Genomic DNA, 11,549 nt, shown 5'->3' on the forward strand with positions numbered 1-11,549 from the left:
ATATCTAACATATTACAATATAGGATGAGTATTTTAGTCAATATAATAAATAAACAAATGAGTTATTATTTAAATTTATTCATTTATAAGATAAGTTACATCACTATTAATATTTCATTAAAATTTATTTAATTATATATAAAAAAAAAATGTTGAGCTAACCATCTAATTTATTAATTTTAGAGTAAGAAAAATATTATCCCCTTATCACTTGTCAGCATCTTTGTTCGTGGCTTTTGAGAAAGCCCCACGTGAGAAATTGAAATTAAGAAAAAGAAACAAAATTTTGCCAGTTCGGCACTTCCCAAATACTCGTCGTTTTCTACCAAAGTCTCCATCTTTGTACTATTTTCCTGAAACGCACCTTCCTTTCCTTATCCCCTTCATTCCGTTTGCAATCGCCGGCCCCCCAAATCGATCCTTGCAATTCCGCTATCCGATTGAATGGGAATTACGTTTCAGGAACGAATCCATCTTTGATCGGATCTTAATCTCTGTCTTTCCCTCTCTCGGACGTGCTCCCTCATTAAATATAGGAACTTTCCTCATTCTTGCTCTTCCCGATCATCAATACGTTTCTTTGTCTCTTTTCAGTTCGATTCGACAATTGCTTTACTTCTCATTAGCATTATAGTTTCTGAAAGCTCGCTCCTTTCTTGTATAAACCCTCAAGTCGGTCATGCTGAGGAAAAGCGGTGGATAACGATCGGTCGGAGAAATCCAAAGCTGAGTCGAAAGAGGAATAGAGAGGCGAGATGGACAAGTACGAGGTGGTGAAGGATCTTGGCTGTGGAAACTTTGGAGTGGCGAGGCTGATGCGGAACAAGGAGACGAAGGAGCTCGTCGCTATGAAGTATATCCCTAGAGGGAAGAAGGTATGGATGCGGAAAAGAAAACCCTAATTCAACTTTGTTCTTCAATTTAGGATTCTGATGCGATTTTCTTATCCTTCTATGTACTGTCCCAGATTGACGAGAATGTGGCGAGGGAGATTATTAACCATCGCTCTCTCCGGCACCCCAACATCATCCGTTTCAAGGAGGTATAATCGATATTTCAGCTGCGAATTTTCGGTTTGTTTGGATTGAAGTGAAGAAAAATGAATGAAAATAGTACAGTTTGTTGGTTGATTAATTAAGCTGCAGCTATTGATTTGAGCTTTTCAACATTTGTTTTTCGTTTCCATACAATCAAAATATCAGCATCCAAACGTAGCCTAGGGTTTTTGTTGGCTGGTGCTCCTGTATCTCTATTTCGTCTGAAATCGTGTAGATTTTTTATGTTTGGTAGGTAGCGCTGACGTCTACGCACCTTGTGATCATTATGGAGTATGCCGCCGGTGGTGAGCTCTTCGAGCGGATCTGCAACGCCGGAAGATTCAGCGAAGATGAAGTACTTTCTGCACAATTTACCTCCAAATTTCCCCAAAAAATCCACCTAATTCCAATTTTTATATATCTATTTATTCATATTAGACGAACAACAAACAATAAATACATATAAATATTGATCCTAAATCATAAATCATAAATCATAAATCATATGGATGATTCACTAGCTATTGCTATTTTACCATACAGGCTAGATATTTCTTCCAACAACTTATATCTGGTGTCAGTTATTGCCACTTCATGGTAAATTCTCACCTTACAAAAACAAAGTTTTTCTTATAATTTTTTAAGTTTGATTGCATAATCTCTGTTAATTGATCTCAGCAAATATGCCACCGTGATCTCAAGCTGGAGAACACTCTTTTGGACGGAAACCCTGCTCCGCGGCTCAAAATCTGCGACTTTGGCTACTCCAAGGTCTAATTTTCATTATAAAATTTTGATTTCTCTCTGAAATTTTCATCAATTTGCTTTCGAGTTTTTCTAAAATAGGGAAAAATGTTTCTTTGAGCAGTCGTTGCTGCATCACTCGAGGCCAAAGTCAACAGTAGGCACGCCGGCGTACATCGCACCGGAGGTTCTCTCTCGCCGGGAGTACGACGGCAAGGTGAGCTTTTTTTATTTTTTATTTTGGTAATTTTGCATTTGCACGCTTGAGCTCCACTTTATCAGCTTTTGATTTTTGGATCCGCTGAAGGGCTGGCACATGTGTTCTGCCTATGGGTTTCTGGCACGAGTGATGAGTTGTAGTTTTCAGAGCTTCTTTGATGGCTGATTATGGAATTTGCTTTGTCATGGGACCATTCTGGCATTTTTACTGGATCTTATCGTTATCTATTTTTGACAGTTTGCAACTTTTTTTTTTCGAAAAAGTGAATTACTATATTTCTTCAATCTTAGTTGTCAAATTTATTTTCAATGGTTGTGATTTTCTAAATCACTGGTTTTTTCGAGAGGATCCTTATCTCCCATAAAATTAGTTAATTGATAGCTCTTCTAATAAAGATGTAAAAGAAAAAAGTTCCAAAATTAATTGTTGAATATCTTCCTATATTTATTGGCTGTTCTTCTTTGAACTGGCAACAAATTGAATATGTTCTTGTTATTATTCATTTCCCAACGGTGATTATATTGTTCCTTGACTAACTGGAAATACGTTTTGCCTGAAGATTTCTTGAATGTTTTAATACGCGAACCTTCAACATAGGAGAGGGGTAAATGTGGGCTTAGATTTTCTTTTTTGAACTGGTGAGTTGAGGCTAAGCTTCCTTCATTGACCATGCCATGCTTATGAGACCAAAATCAATATCTTATAGATCTCAGATTGTGGGGTTTATTTTTTGGATGGAAGGCCTAAAGTTTCCAATACTCGTCAGAATTGCATTAAATACATATCTGATTTACTAACTTGTTCTCATACAATCTTACCTTATGATTTTGATGGCTTTTATGATTTTAACATGTAATGATGCTTGTTATTTACTTTATTTCATGGATGATTGTCTTTAGGGTTATAACACTTCATTTTATGCTTCTCATAAGAGCCATTCATGTATTGAATAATTTGAATTTTGGTTTGGTTGGCTTGTGAACCATAACTGATTAGATTTAAAGCGTGATTCATATGGGGCTTATTAAAGGCCCATTCATTGATTGATGTTGTACTACAAAATGTTAACCAGTTCTATTTCTCTTGCGAGTTAAGTTGGAGAAAACATTTCAAATAGTCTATAGAACATTGCTCGGTTATCATCTTCTCATTGTTGGATTACCTCGAAGCTATTGATATGATCAATCCCCAGCAAGACCCGATCAAATTCCCTCTCAAACTTTAGAAGATACCACCTTCTTATTCTGTTGAATCCAAAATCATCAGTGCCTGCTCCGACCACTTAATGGGGTGCCCATGGCTCTCATATCTGATGCAGCCTAAGTTCGTACACCTTTTAGGACAATACTTAGGCACACAACAAAGAAACTTCCTTTCAATAACACAAACAAACACAAATAGAGAGTGACTTAGTAGAAAATAAAAGTTAGAAACTGTTTAGGAAATCACATAGGAAAGAAATATACAAAACACATAAACAATAATAACCATCAGAACAACCACGAATGGTCACCTCACATGCAATACACCAAACTAGGGAAATGTGCTCAAAGGAAAGATCTAGCCAGTAATCCACCACTAAAATTTGATCTGACACAAATTTGCACTTCTCAAGCAAATACCAACTGAACCGGATAACAACACCCCCTCATAACTCACAATATTTAGAGAACAAAGATACATGTGGAAGGGAAATCGTGGAGAGAAGAAGAAAGAAAACCGAGAGAAAGTAATAGGAGATAGGGGAAAGACTAGCTCGCAAGCCATGAAGAAACCCCCAGGTTGATTTTTTCTTACCAAAAACTATTTTTTACAACATAGTTTCAACCACTTTATATCGGGCAAGGAGGTGAAAAAGTATTTAATTGTTCAATTAAATGAGCCATCATTTCAGCCAATAAAAGCAATCCAAATCAGCTCTCAAAGGAGAAGTCAAAGCATCAAGCATAAGAATCAACAAAGGGGAAAATCAAACAGCTAAAAAAGGAGAGGGGAAGAATCCCAAGCAGCCAAATCAGCAAAGGGGAAATCCGAACAGCCAAAAGGGGGAAATGGGTCAAGCCCAATGAGGAAAAATAGCCCACAACTAACCACCCAAGTAGCCCATAAGGAGCAAGGAAGCAAGATCAAACTAAAAAGAAATGACAATGGTATGAACCAACCTGAGACCACCGACCAAGCTTGGTCATTGGTTGTTTTTCATCATAGGGCAATACAAAAATAAAATACATAGCGTCCAATAATATGAAAAAATAAAAATACATAAAACGTAAATTCTTGACTACATCAACACCACTATCCATTCTGAAAGTTCCTAAAGATAGTCCATTGCTTCTAAATGTCTCCTCGGGCTTCACAAGAAGTTACATGGTAGAGAAATGAACTCAATTGTAGATATTTTTCTAAATTGTGATATGAGAGAGCTGAGTTTGAAAATTGGGAGGTTCTGCAATGCTTCCCTTATGATAATGAAGTTCTCCTTTACACTTACAATGGACGTAAAGATTTTCTCTCATTTAACTGAGCAGGTTGCCCACTTTTGTGAAGTATTTAATATGGTAAGTCAAACAAAGAGTTTATATCCACCCTTGGTTCTCACCAAATCAATCAATTCTCTAAGGGGTGAAATTATATTACACTTTCATATCTCCAACATGTTCAAATCGAAAAAGCACAGTGCAAGATATTCACGTTTTTTCAAAAAGAAAAATTTCATTGATAACAAGATTTAATTTTTACACCAACTCCATCTTCTCCATGAGCAGACATAGTTGGCTAACCTCAATCTCTAAGGTTTATAAAATGAGTGCCCTTGCCATGATATCTCACCCCAGGCAACATTATATGGAGCTTCCTACCGAACGCCTTGCTTACCCTAGTAGGCATTTAACTTGATGATGGTTCCTGTTGTCTTAATTTGGACCTCCTTGACCAAGGTGAAGGCATTGCCACCGCGATCTCATCTGATAAGGCTTACCCCGTAGATTGAGAGATCATCCAGATGATCCGAAGTGGGCAGCTAATTGCTAGATTCAATCAGCTATAGTTGTGACCAGATTTCATTTATGGTTGGAGGCAACACTTGGTCCTTATTTTCTACGTCCATCTGCATCCAATCCTTAATCTCTTAGTACCACAAGACCAATTCCTGTAATTCTGTTTGATTAGTTTCTTATGTCACTTCCCCTTCAATGGTCAAGAATTTTAAAGGATCATCTTTGGTTGGATTATAACAGCAGACCGTGGTTGGTTGGAAGATGCAAGCCTTTTGAGCTTTTGTGCGACTGCCTGATAATTGTGAAAGTATCAGTTGTAGTCTCATTGGAGTGACTCTAGGGCGATCGTTGTCTGAGTGTGCCTCTCTAACTTGGGCTTTTAGGCACAAATTTTTTCTTATTGTTCCTCGTCCATCTTCGCCAACTCCTCAAAGTTCATAACAACTATCGACGTCATAAGCCTGCATCTTTGTACCAGCTACCCGAGATGGACCTCATCTTTGGAGGGTTGAGTCCACTATGTTGATGAAGTCTAAAATCGAGGCTAATGGAGTGTGCAAAGCCGCTCAAAAGTGCATATTTATATGATTTTAGAGTATCTGGAAAGTGCAACACACAATCCTATGTGCCTCATCAGAGCCATTCACATTAATAATAATTTGAGTTATGGTTTGATTTGTTTACAAACCCAAACTGATCAGAGTCAAAGCTTGACATGGTCCAGAAGTCGCTAGTCTTGTCCCAATTCATTAACTAGCCTTGCCCTGCAGAATGCCAAGTAATTTTAGTTTTCTTATCGGTTGTATTGTAGGAGGCTTTTTGAATATTTTGAAGATTGTTGCCCAATTTTCATCTTATTATACACTGGTTGGATCGCCTAGGAGCTGTCGACAAGATTAGCCCTCAGCAAGACCAATCGGATTCGCACCTTGAACTCTTGACAATTTCTTCTTTATGTCTTGGTGCATCCTCAAGTATCGCCACGAGCTTTGGCTAGTCGAGAGAAGCTATGTAGACATTTTATGTATGGAGTGATAACCACATTAGTTATATTCCCTGCAACATTGCAGTGTCTATCTACCACAAATCTCCTGTGCTTTCAAGAGTCATCTCTCAATCATCTGACTCTCTGATGCTTGTCGCCTTGCATGTGATTGTTTCCTAGCTTGCAACATGGACCACTACCTTTGTTGTTTCATATCCTGTCGGCTGTAGCCATTGCACCATTTTTTATTCTGAAACCACCTACAGAAAATTCTATATTAATAAATATCCACTCAGCCTTCTCAAGGGGTTACACAATAGAGAGACAAACTTAAGCTTAGATTATCTACCCACCGATGCTTAGTTCGGTTGGTAGGCGAGTGCGGTTGGGAGCTCCCCAATCCATGCTCGATTCCCTCGGGCGGCAACGGCCCTTAGGTGGGGACCTCTTAAGCACGGGCCAGGTGGTTCATGGGTGTGAGTACCATCTCTAGGTCAGCCGAGGGACTAATGATGCCGCCAAGCATCTCGCAAGCTGATGTGGCAGCGGGTCGATACCCCATTCAAAAAAAAAAGAGAGATTCTGACAAATTGTCAAATCTCTTAAAAAAATATTGTGTTGTCTCCCCTCCTCCCCTCTTGATCCTTATTCACTCAATGGTCAGTTTCCCTCACCATAAGCAAGTAAAACAGCTTGAATCTTCAACCTTTTTTCATTTGCCTTGGATGGAGCCCTTATATTCTGCTTTTCTTTTGATGAACTAGCCGGAACTTGGAGCCAATTTCATCCTTGATCTCTCTGACTATCTAATGACATTCACAATCCCTTAATCAGAAATCATCATCAGTTTGAATTCTTTTCAAAAATTAGAAAGTTATAGGAGCTGAACTTATGTCGAAAGTGATTACCAAATAATTAGATATGATTGAAATTACCATACCATCCACATACTTAATGACTCAGATGCTTATTTCCGCCTCTGTATTTGGTTGATTTAGCAGCCCTCATTTCAGAAAGCTTTACCAACTTTGAAAGTCTTCGAAGTACCTTTTTTCTTATGGTACTAGGCCAGCATTTTCTTCTGGAAGTTTCTAATTTCATCCGAATAGATAACCGAGATTCATACTTGTTGTACTTGAAGGAATGATTTTTATGATATCAGCGGAATCCTTGATTATAAATGAACTTAGGTTTCATTTGGGACAGTTTTTTTCCTGCTTCTTAAAATAAATTTTTAGTACAAAATAAAAAAAATTCTACGGGAGAGCTGCTTTTTAAAAAGCAGTAAGAAAGCCGCCCCTAACAAAGCCTTAGTGTATTTCATTTTGAGCTTTTAAGCTATGTGATTAACATAAATTATGACTGAGTTCTGCTGCAGCTTGCAGATGTCTGGTCCTGCGGAGTAACTCTGTATGTCATGCTGGTGGGAGCTTACCCATTTGAAGATCCGGACGATCCCAAAAACTTCAGAAAAACCATTGGGGTAAAGACTTAATTCCACTGATGTTGGTTTTTTATTTATTTCAAAATCATGATATTTTTTGCATAGGATAGCACTGTCATGCATGAGAATTTAACATCATTTGAGATATGTTAGATGCATAACTTAGACTTCGTTTGACACATTTTTTTTGCTTTCTAAATTAATTTTTTAGTATAAAAATTTTGTATTAAAAAGTCATTTCAGAAAGCATTAAGAAAATTATCCTAAATAAAATTTAAATTTAATGCAATAAATTTTGAACTACAGAGAATCACGTTGGAAATTAACATCATTTGATCTGTTAGATCTATACCTAAATTTTGTTGCAATGAATTTTGAACTACAGAGAATCATGTCAGTACAGTACAAGATACCTGATCATGTCCACATATCCCAGGACTGTCGGCATCTTCTCTCCCGGATCTTTGTCCCCAACCCCACTAAGGTGTTTTTTACATCTTAAATTTTATCTGAAATCTTCAATAGATGTATTGAAGTTGCTGAACATTTCCAAATTAGATATGAAACGCTGAGTATTTTTCTTCCTTTCTTGAAGAGGATAACTATAAACGAGATAAAGAAACAACCATGGTTCTTGAAGAACTTACCGAGGGAGCTAACTGAAATAGCACAGGCAGTGTATTACAAGAGGGATACCAGCGCGCTGACCTCTTCTCTTCAGAGCGTTGAGGACATCATGGAGATTGTTAAGGAAGCGAAGAATCTTCCTCCCTCAACCCCTCCTGTTGTTCCAGGATGGGTTGAAGAAGACGAGGAAGAGGAAACCAAAGGAAAGAAGGAAAAGGAGGAAAAAGAGGCAGAGGAAGAGGAAGAGGAGGAAGATGAGTATGAGAAGCAGGTCAAGGAAGTCCAAGCTAGTGGTGAATATGTAATTAGTTGATAGAAGTACAAAGCGCATTACTTTTCTGTGTTGTTCATTGTGAATTCTATTACCTTCTTGTTGCTTTGGCCTCACTTAACTTGGTTTGCTTTATTATTATTATTATTATTTTTCAAATTATGTTCCAATACAAAAGGTTTAAGTAAAGTGAATGGGCAAGAAATGGTTCTTGATTCTAGTAATTGATGGTAAGTGTTAGGTTTTGTTTGGGACAACTTTTGTTCGCTTATTTTATTCATTTTCAAAAGTTTTTTTTTTAATTAAAAAGTTGTGTTGCAGAAAGAAGTAAGAAAATTATTTCAAACAAATTCTTAGTTTACTTTGTGTTAAAATTATGTGTTATGTGCATATATTTGCATTAGGCAAGTACATCATGTATGATGCTCTATTGAATTTAGCACATTTGATATGCTCATTAGGGCATAAGGGGTATAAATGAGCTGAGCTGCTCGAACTAGAATGTGTGTGCAAGTTGATAGTGAAGCTATAAAAATCCCTATCACCCTGGACGGAGAAGAATTTCATTTAAATGTCCAGTATGAATGGCGGATATCTCCATGTGAATTTTGTAAGTCCCTTGTTCATTATTCTATCTTATTGTCCTTCAAAGCCTACTCCTCCCAAACAACCTGGCAATAACACTGCAGTGGAGCTCCATGCTAGAGGTTGAAGCTCTAGCAAAAAAACCTAGGAGTCGTGTCACTATAGGCTGGACTATTTCATTTGATATCATAACCCCCAATCAACCTGGCTCATCAACACCCTCTTCTAATGTTTCAAAAATCAATACTCCTCCCACCTCCCATACCAAATAGCAACCCCAAAATTTTACAAACTAAACAAACAAATATCAGAAACATTCCCATATCTGTAACACTTCTTTTCTTCTATAATCCCCTCAAGCCAATACTATATAACCTTCCATACCTCATATTGTTGCCTCAACAATAACAAATATCATCATCCTGAACCTCAATTCTCCCACCGAAGATGGAACATCATCATCCAGCACACCACGCATGCTTGACACGACATCCACTTCTGAGGTTCTTTCTCCAAATAAATTTGACATTCTTCAGCAGCAAGTTGACAACCAAAACACTTTTGTATCTATTGAGCTAGCAGCCGAGTTTTGAACTTGTTCAACAACCAGTCAATACAACAATGCACAAAAAATCAACTGGGAGATGCAAGCCAATAAGCTCCCCATCCCCTAAAACTTAATGTCATTGCCTCATATAGCAGTTTCGAATATCAAGGGCTTTAGTAACCCTGATAAAGTGCTCTATTGTAGACATTTGATTGAGCCCTTCAAATTTGATATGCTATATATATTGGAGAATAGGATACATGCATCCTCCCTGCAAGACCCCTTATTTCACCTAGCATATTATGTCTTTACATCTGAGGACAGCTGTAATAACTTCAACCTCTCAAATCTGGCAGCATTTGGGTTAAGTGGAATTCTAGCAACTGAACGTCTATCCTTCCTACATATCCAGTCAGCTTATTTCTAGTGTTTTCTCTGTCTGGTGTTACACCCCTTTTCAACTCTCTGTTATATATGCCTCAAACAATAGTGCAAAGAGGAAGGATTTATGGGATCAAATTAGGCAAATTGTTTCGCCTCAGAACATCCCTTGGATTCTGATGGCGACTATAATTGCTATAGATTCGTGTCAGATAAAGTGGGAGGTTCTCCTCTCTCACAAAGCTATCTTTGGGAGCTTAACTCCATGATTTTTGACACTAGTCTGATGGACTTGCAGTCGATGGGTAGCCAATACATTTGGTTTAGCCAGTGTATAGATAATCCTATTCACATAAAACTAGACAGAGCTCTTGCGAATGAGGATCGGAGGAGGGCCTACTCGAGCTCTTTATGTTCTTTTCAAAGCCCCTCCTACTCTGACCACAACCCCATTATTATGCATTCTAAAATTATGTTCTTTTCCAACCACATATTCCTTTTTAAAAACTTTTGGATAAAGTTTGATTGGTATTGGGCTCTAATGCTTGAGGTATTTTCTAAACCTACTTCAGGTAATCCAATCGTTCATTTATGTAACAATCTTAAGTAGCTGGAAGGAGCAATAAAGAAGGAGAATTGGGCCAATTCTTATATCATTAATACTCATCTTGAAAAGCTTCATTAGATGCAAGTAAACTATTTGGAAAAGATTAAAGCAATTAATTTGCAAATCTCAGAATTCTCTAATATGCTTGCTTCATGGGCCAATCTGCAAGCCAAAGCTAATTAGATCACTCGTGGGGAGGATGATATGAAATTTATTTATGCCAAAATCAAAAGTAGGCCGAGTAACACCAAAGCAGCTATAAACTTGGGTTATACTTTTCCTCATACCTCTAGGTATGAGGTCATCTCGTCTATTATACACCATTTTCAAGCACTTTACAGCCCTTCTCCTCCCACATACAAAGACATGGAAATCTTCCCGATCGATAAAACACTCCCAACTCATTTATCTTTCTCGCTCACTTAGTTTGTAACTAATGATGAAATCAGAAAAGCAATCTTCTCTAGAGCCTCTTCCTCAGCCCCTGGTCCAGATGGCTATAATTTTTACTTTTACAAATCTGGTTGGCATATCCTTGGCCCCACAGTGTGTATGGTAGTAATGTCTTTTTTCACCAAAGGCTATCTCCCAAAATGAGTAAAAGCTACTGCTCTTACTCTTATCCCCAAAACTAAACATGCAAATTCTTATTCTAATTTTAAGCCCATAGCTTTATGTAATAATTTTTACAAATTCATAGAAAACATTTTAGCTAACAGACTTAAACCTATCATGCCTTTGATTGTTATTGCTAATCAAGCTAGTTTCATAAAATTTAGAGTCTCTACGGACAATATCATCTTTGCAAATGAACTACACACTATTGCCTGCTATAAGGGGGGGTAATGAACACTTCTGTGCTAAGCTGGATATCCGCAAAGCTGGATATCGATGTAAATTTCTCAGTTGTTATTAATGGTGCCCTTGAGGATTACTTCCCTTCTTTTGTTGGTCGAGGCAAGGTTGCCTGCTTAGTCCATACCTATTATGTATGATTATGAATGCTTTCTCAACTTTCATTAATGATGGTGGATTCATAGGTATTAATATTGATGGCTTTACTCTCACACACCTCTTGTGCATAGGTGATTTGCTGGTTTTTTAG

The 11,549-nt window shown here is 37.6% G+C and overlaps 1 protein-coding gene across 1 annotated transcript; it reads left to right on the top strand.

Moving 5' to 3' along the window:
• Positions 1-320: 320 nt before the first annotated feature.
• LOC110104807 (serine/threonine-protein kinase SAPK7) lies at positions 321-8,544 on the top strand. The gene is made up of 9 exons (XM_020834069.2): positions 321-875; positions 968-1,042; positions 1,291-1,392; positions 1,581-1,634; positions 1,716-1,808; positions 1,906-1,998; positions 7,361-7,465; positions 7,812-7,910; positions 8,022-8,544. Exons 1-9 carry the CDS (start codon positions 756-758, stop codon positions 8,364-8,366), a joined length of 1,086 nt encoding a protein of 361 aa, XP_020689728.1. The 5' UTR covers positions 321-755; the 3' UTR covers positions 8,367-8,544.
• Positions 8,545-11,549: the final 3,005 nt, after the last annotated feature.

Source organism: Dendrobium catenatum, unplaced genomic scaffold, assembly GCF_001605985.2.
Source record: "Dendrobium catenatum unplaced genomic scaffold, ASM160598v2 fragScaff_scaffold_231, whole genome shotgun sequence".
In the NCBI taxonomy this organism is placed as follows: domain Eukaryota; kingdom Viridiplantae; phylum Streptophyta; class Magnoliopsida; order Asparagales; family Orchidaceae; genus Dendrobium; species Dendrobium catenatum.

Bases quoted from the DNA above. Each gene is read 5' to 3' on its own strand.
- LOC110104807 (XM_020834069.2), top strand. From the start codon at position 756: ATGGACAAGTACGAGGTGGTGAAGGATCTTGGCTGTGGAAACTTTGGA. The intron at 1,999-7,360 runs GTGAGCTTTTTT...GTTCTGCTGCAG, and splicing joins GCCGGGAGTACGACGGCAAG to CTTGCAGATGTCTGGTCCTG. The intron at 7,911-8,021 runs GTGTTTTTTACA...CCTTTCTTGAAG, and splicing joins TTGTCCCCAACCCCACTAAG to AGGATAACTATAAACGAGAT.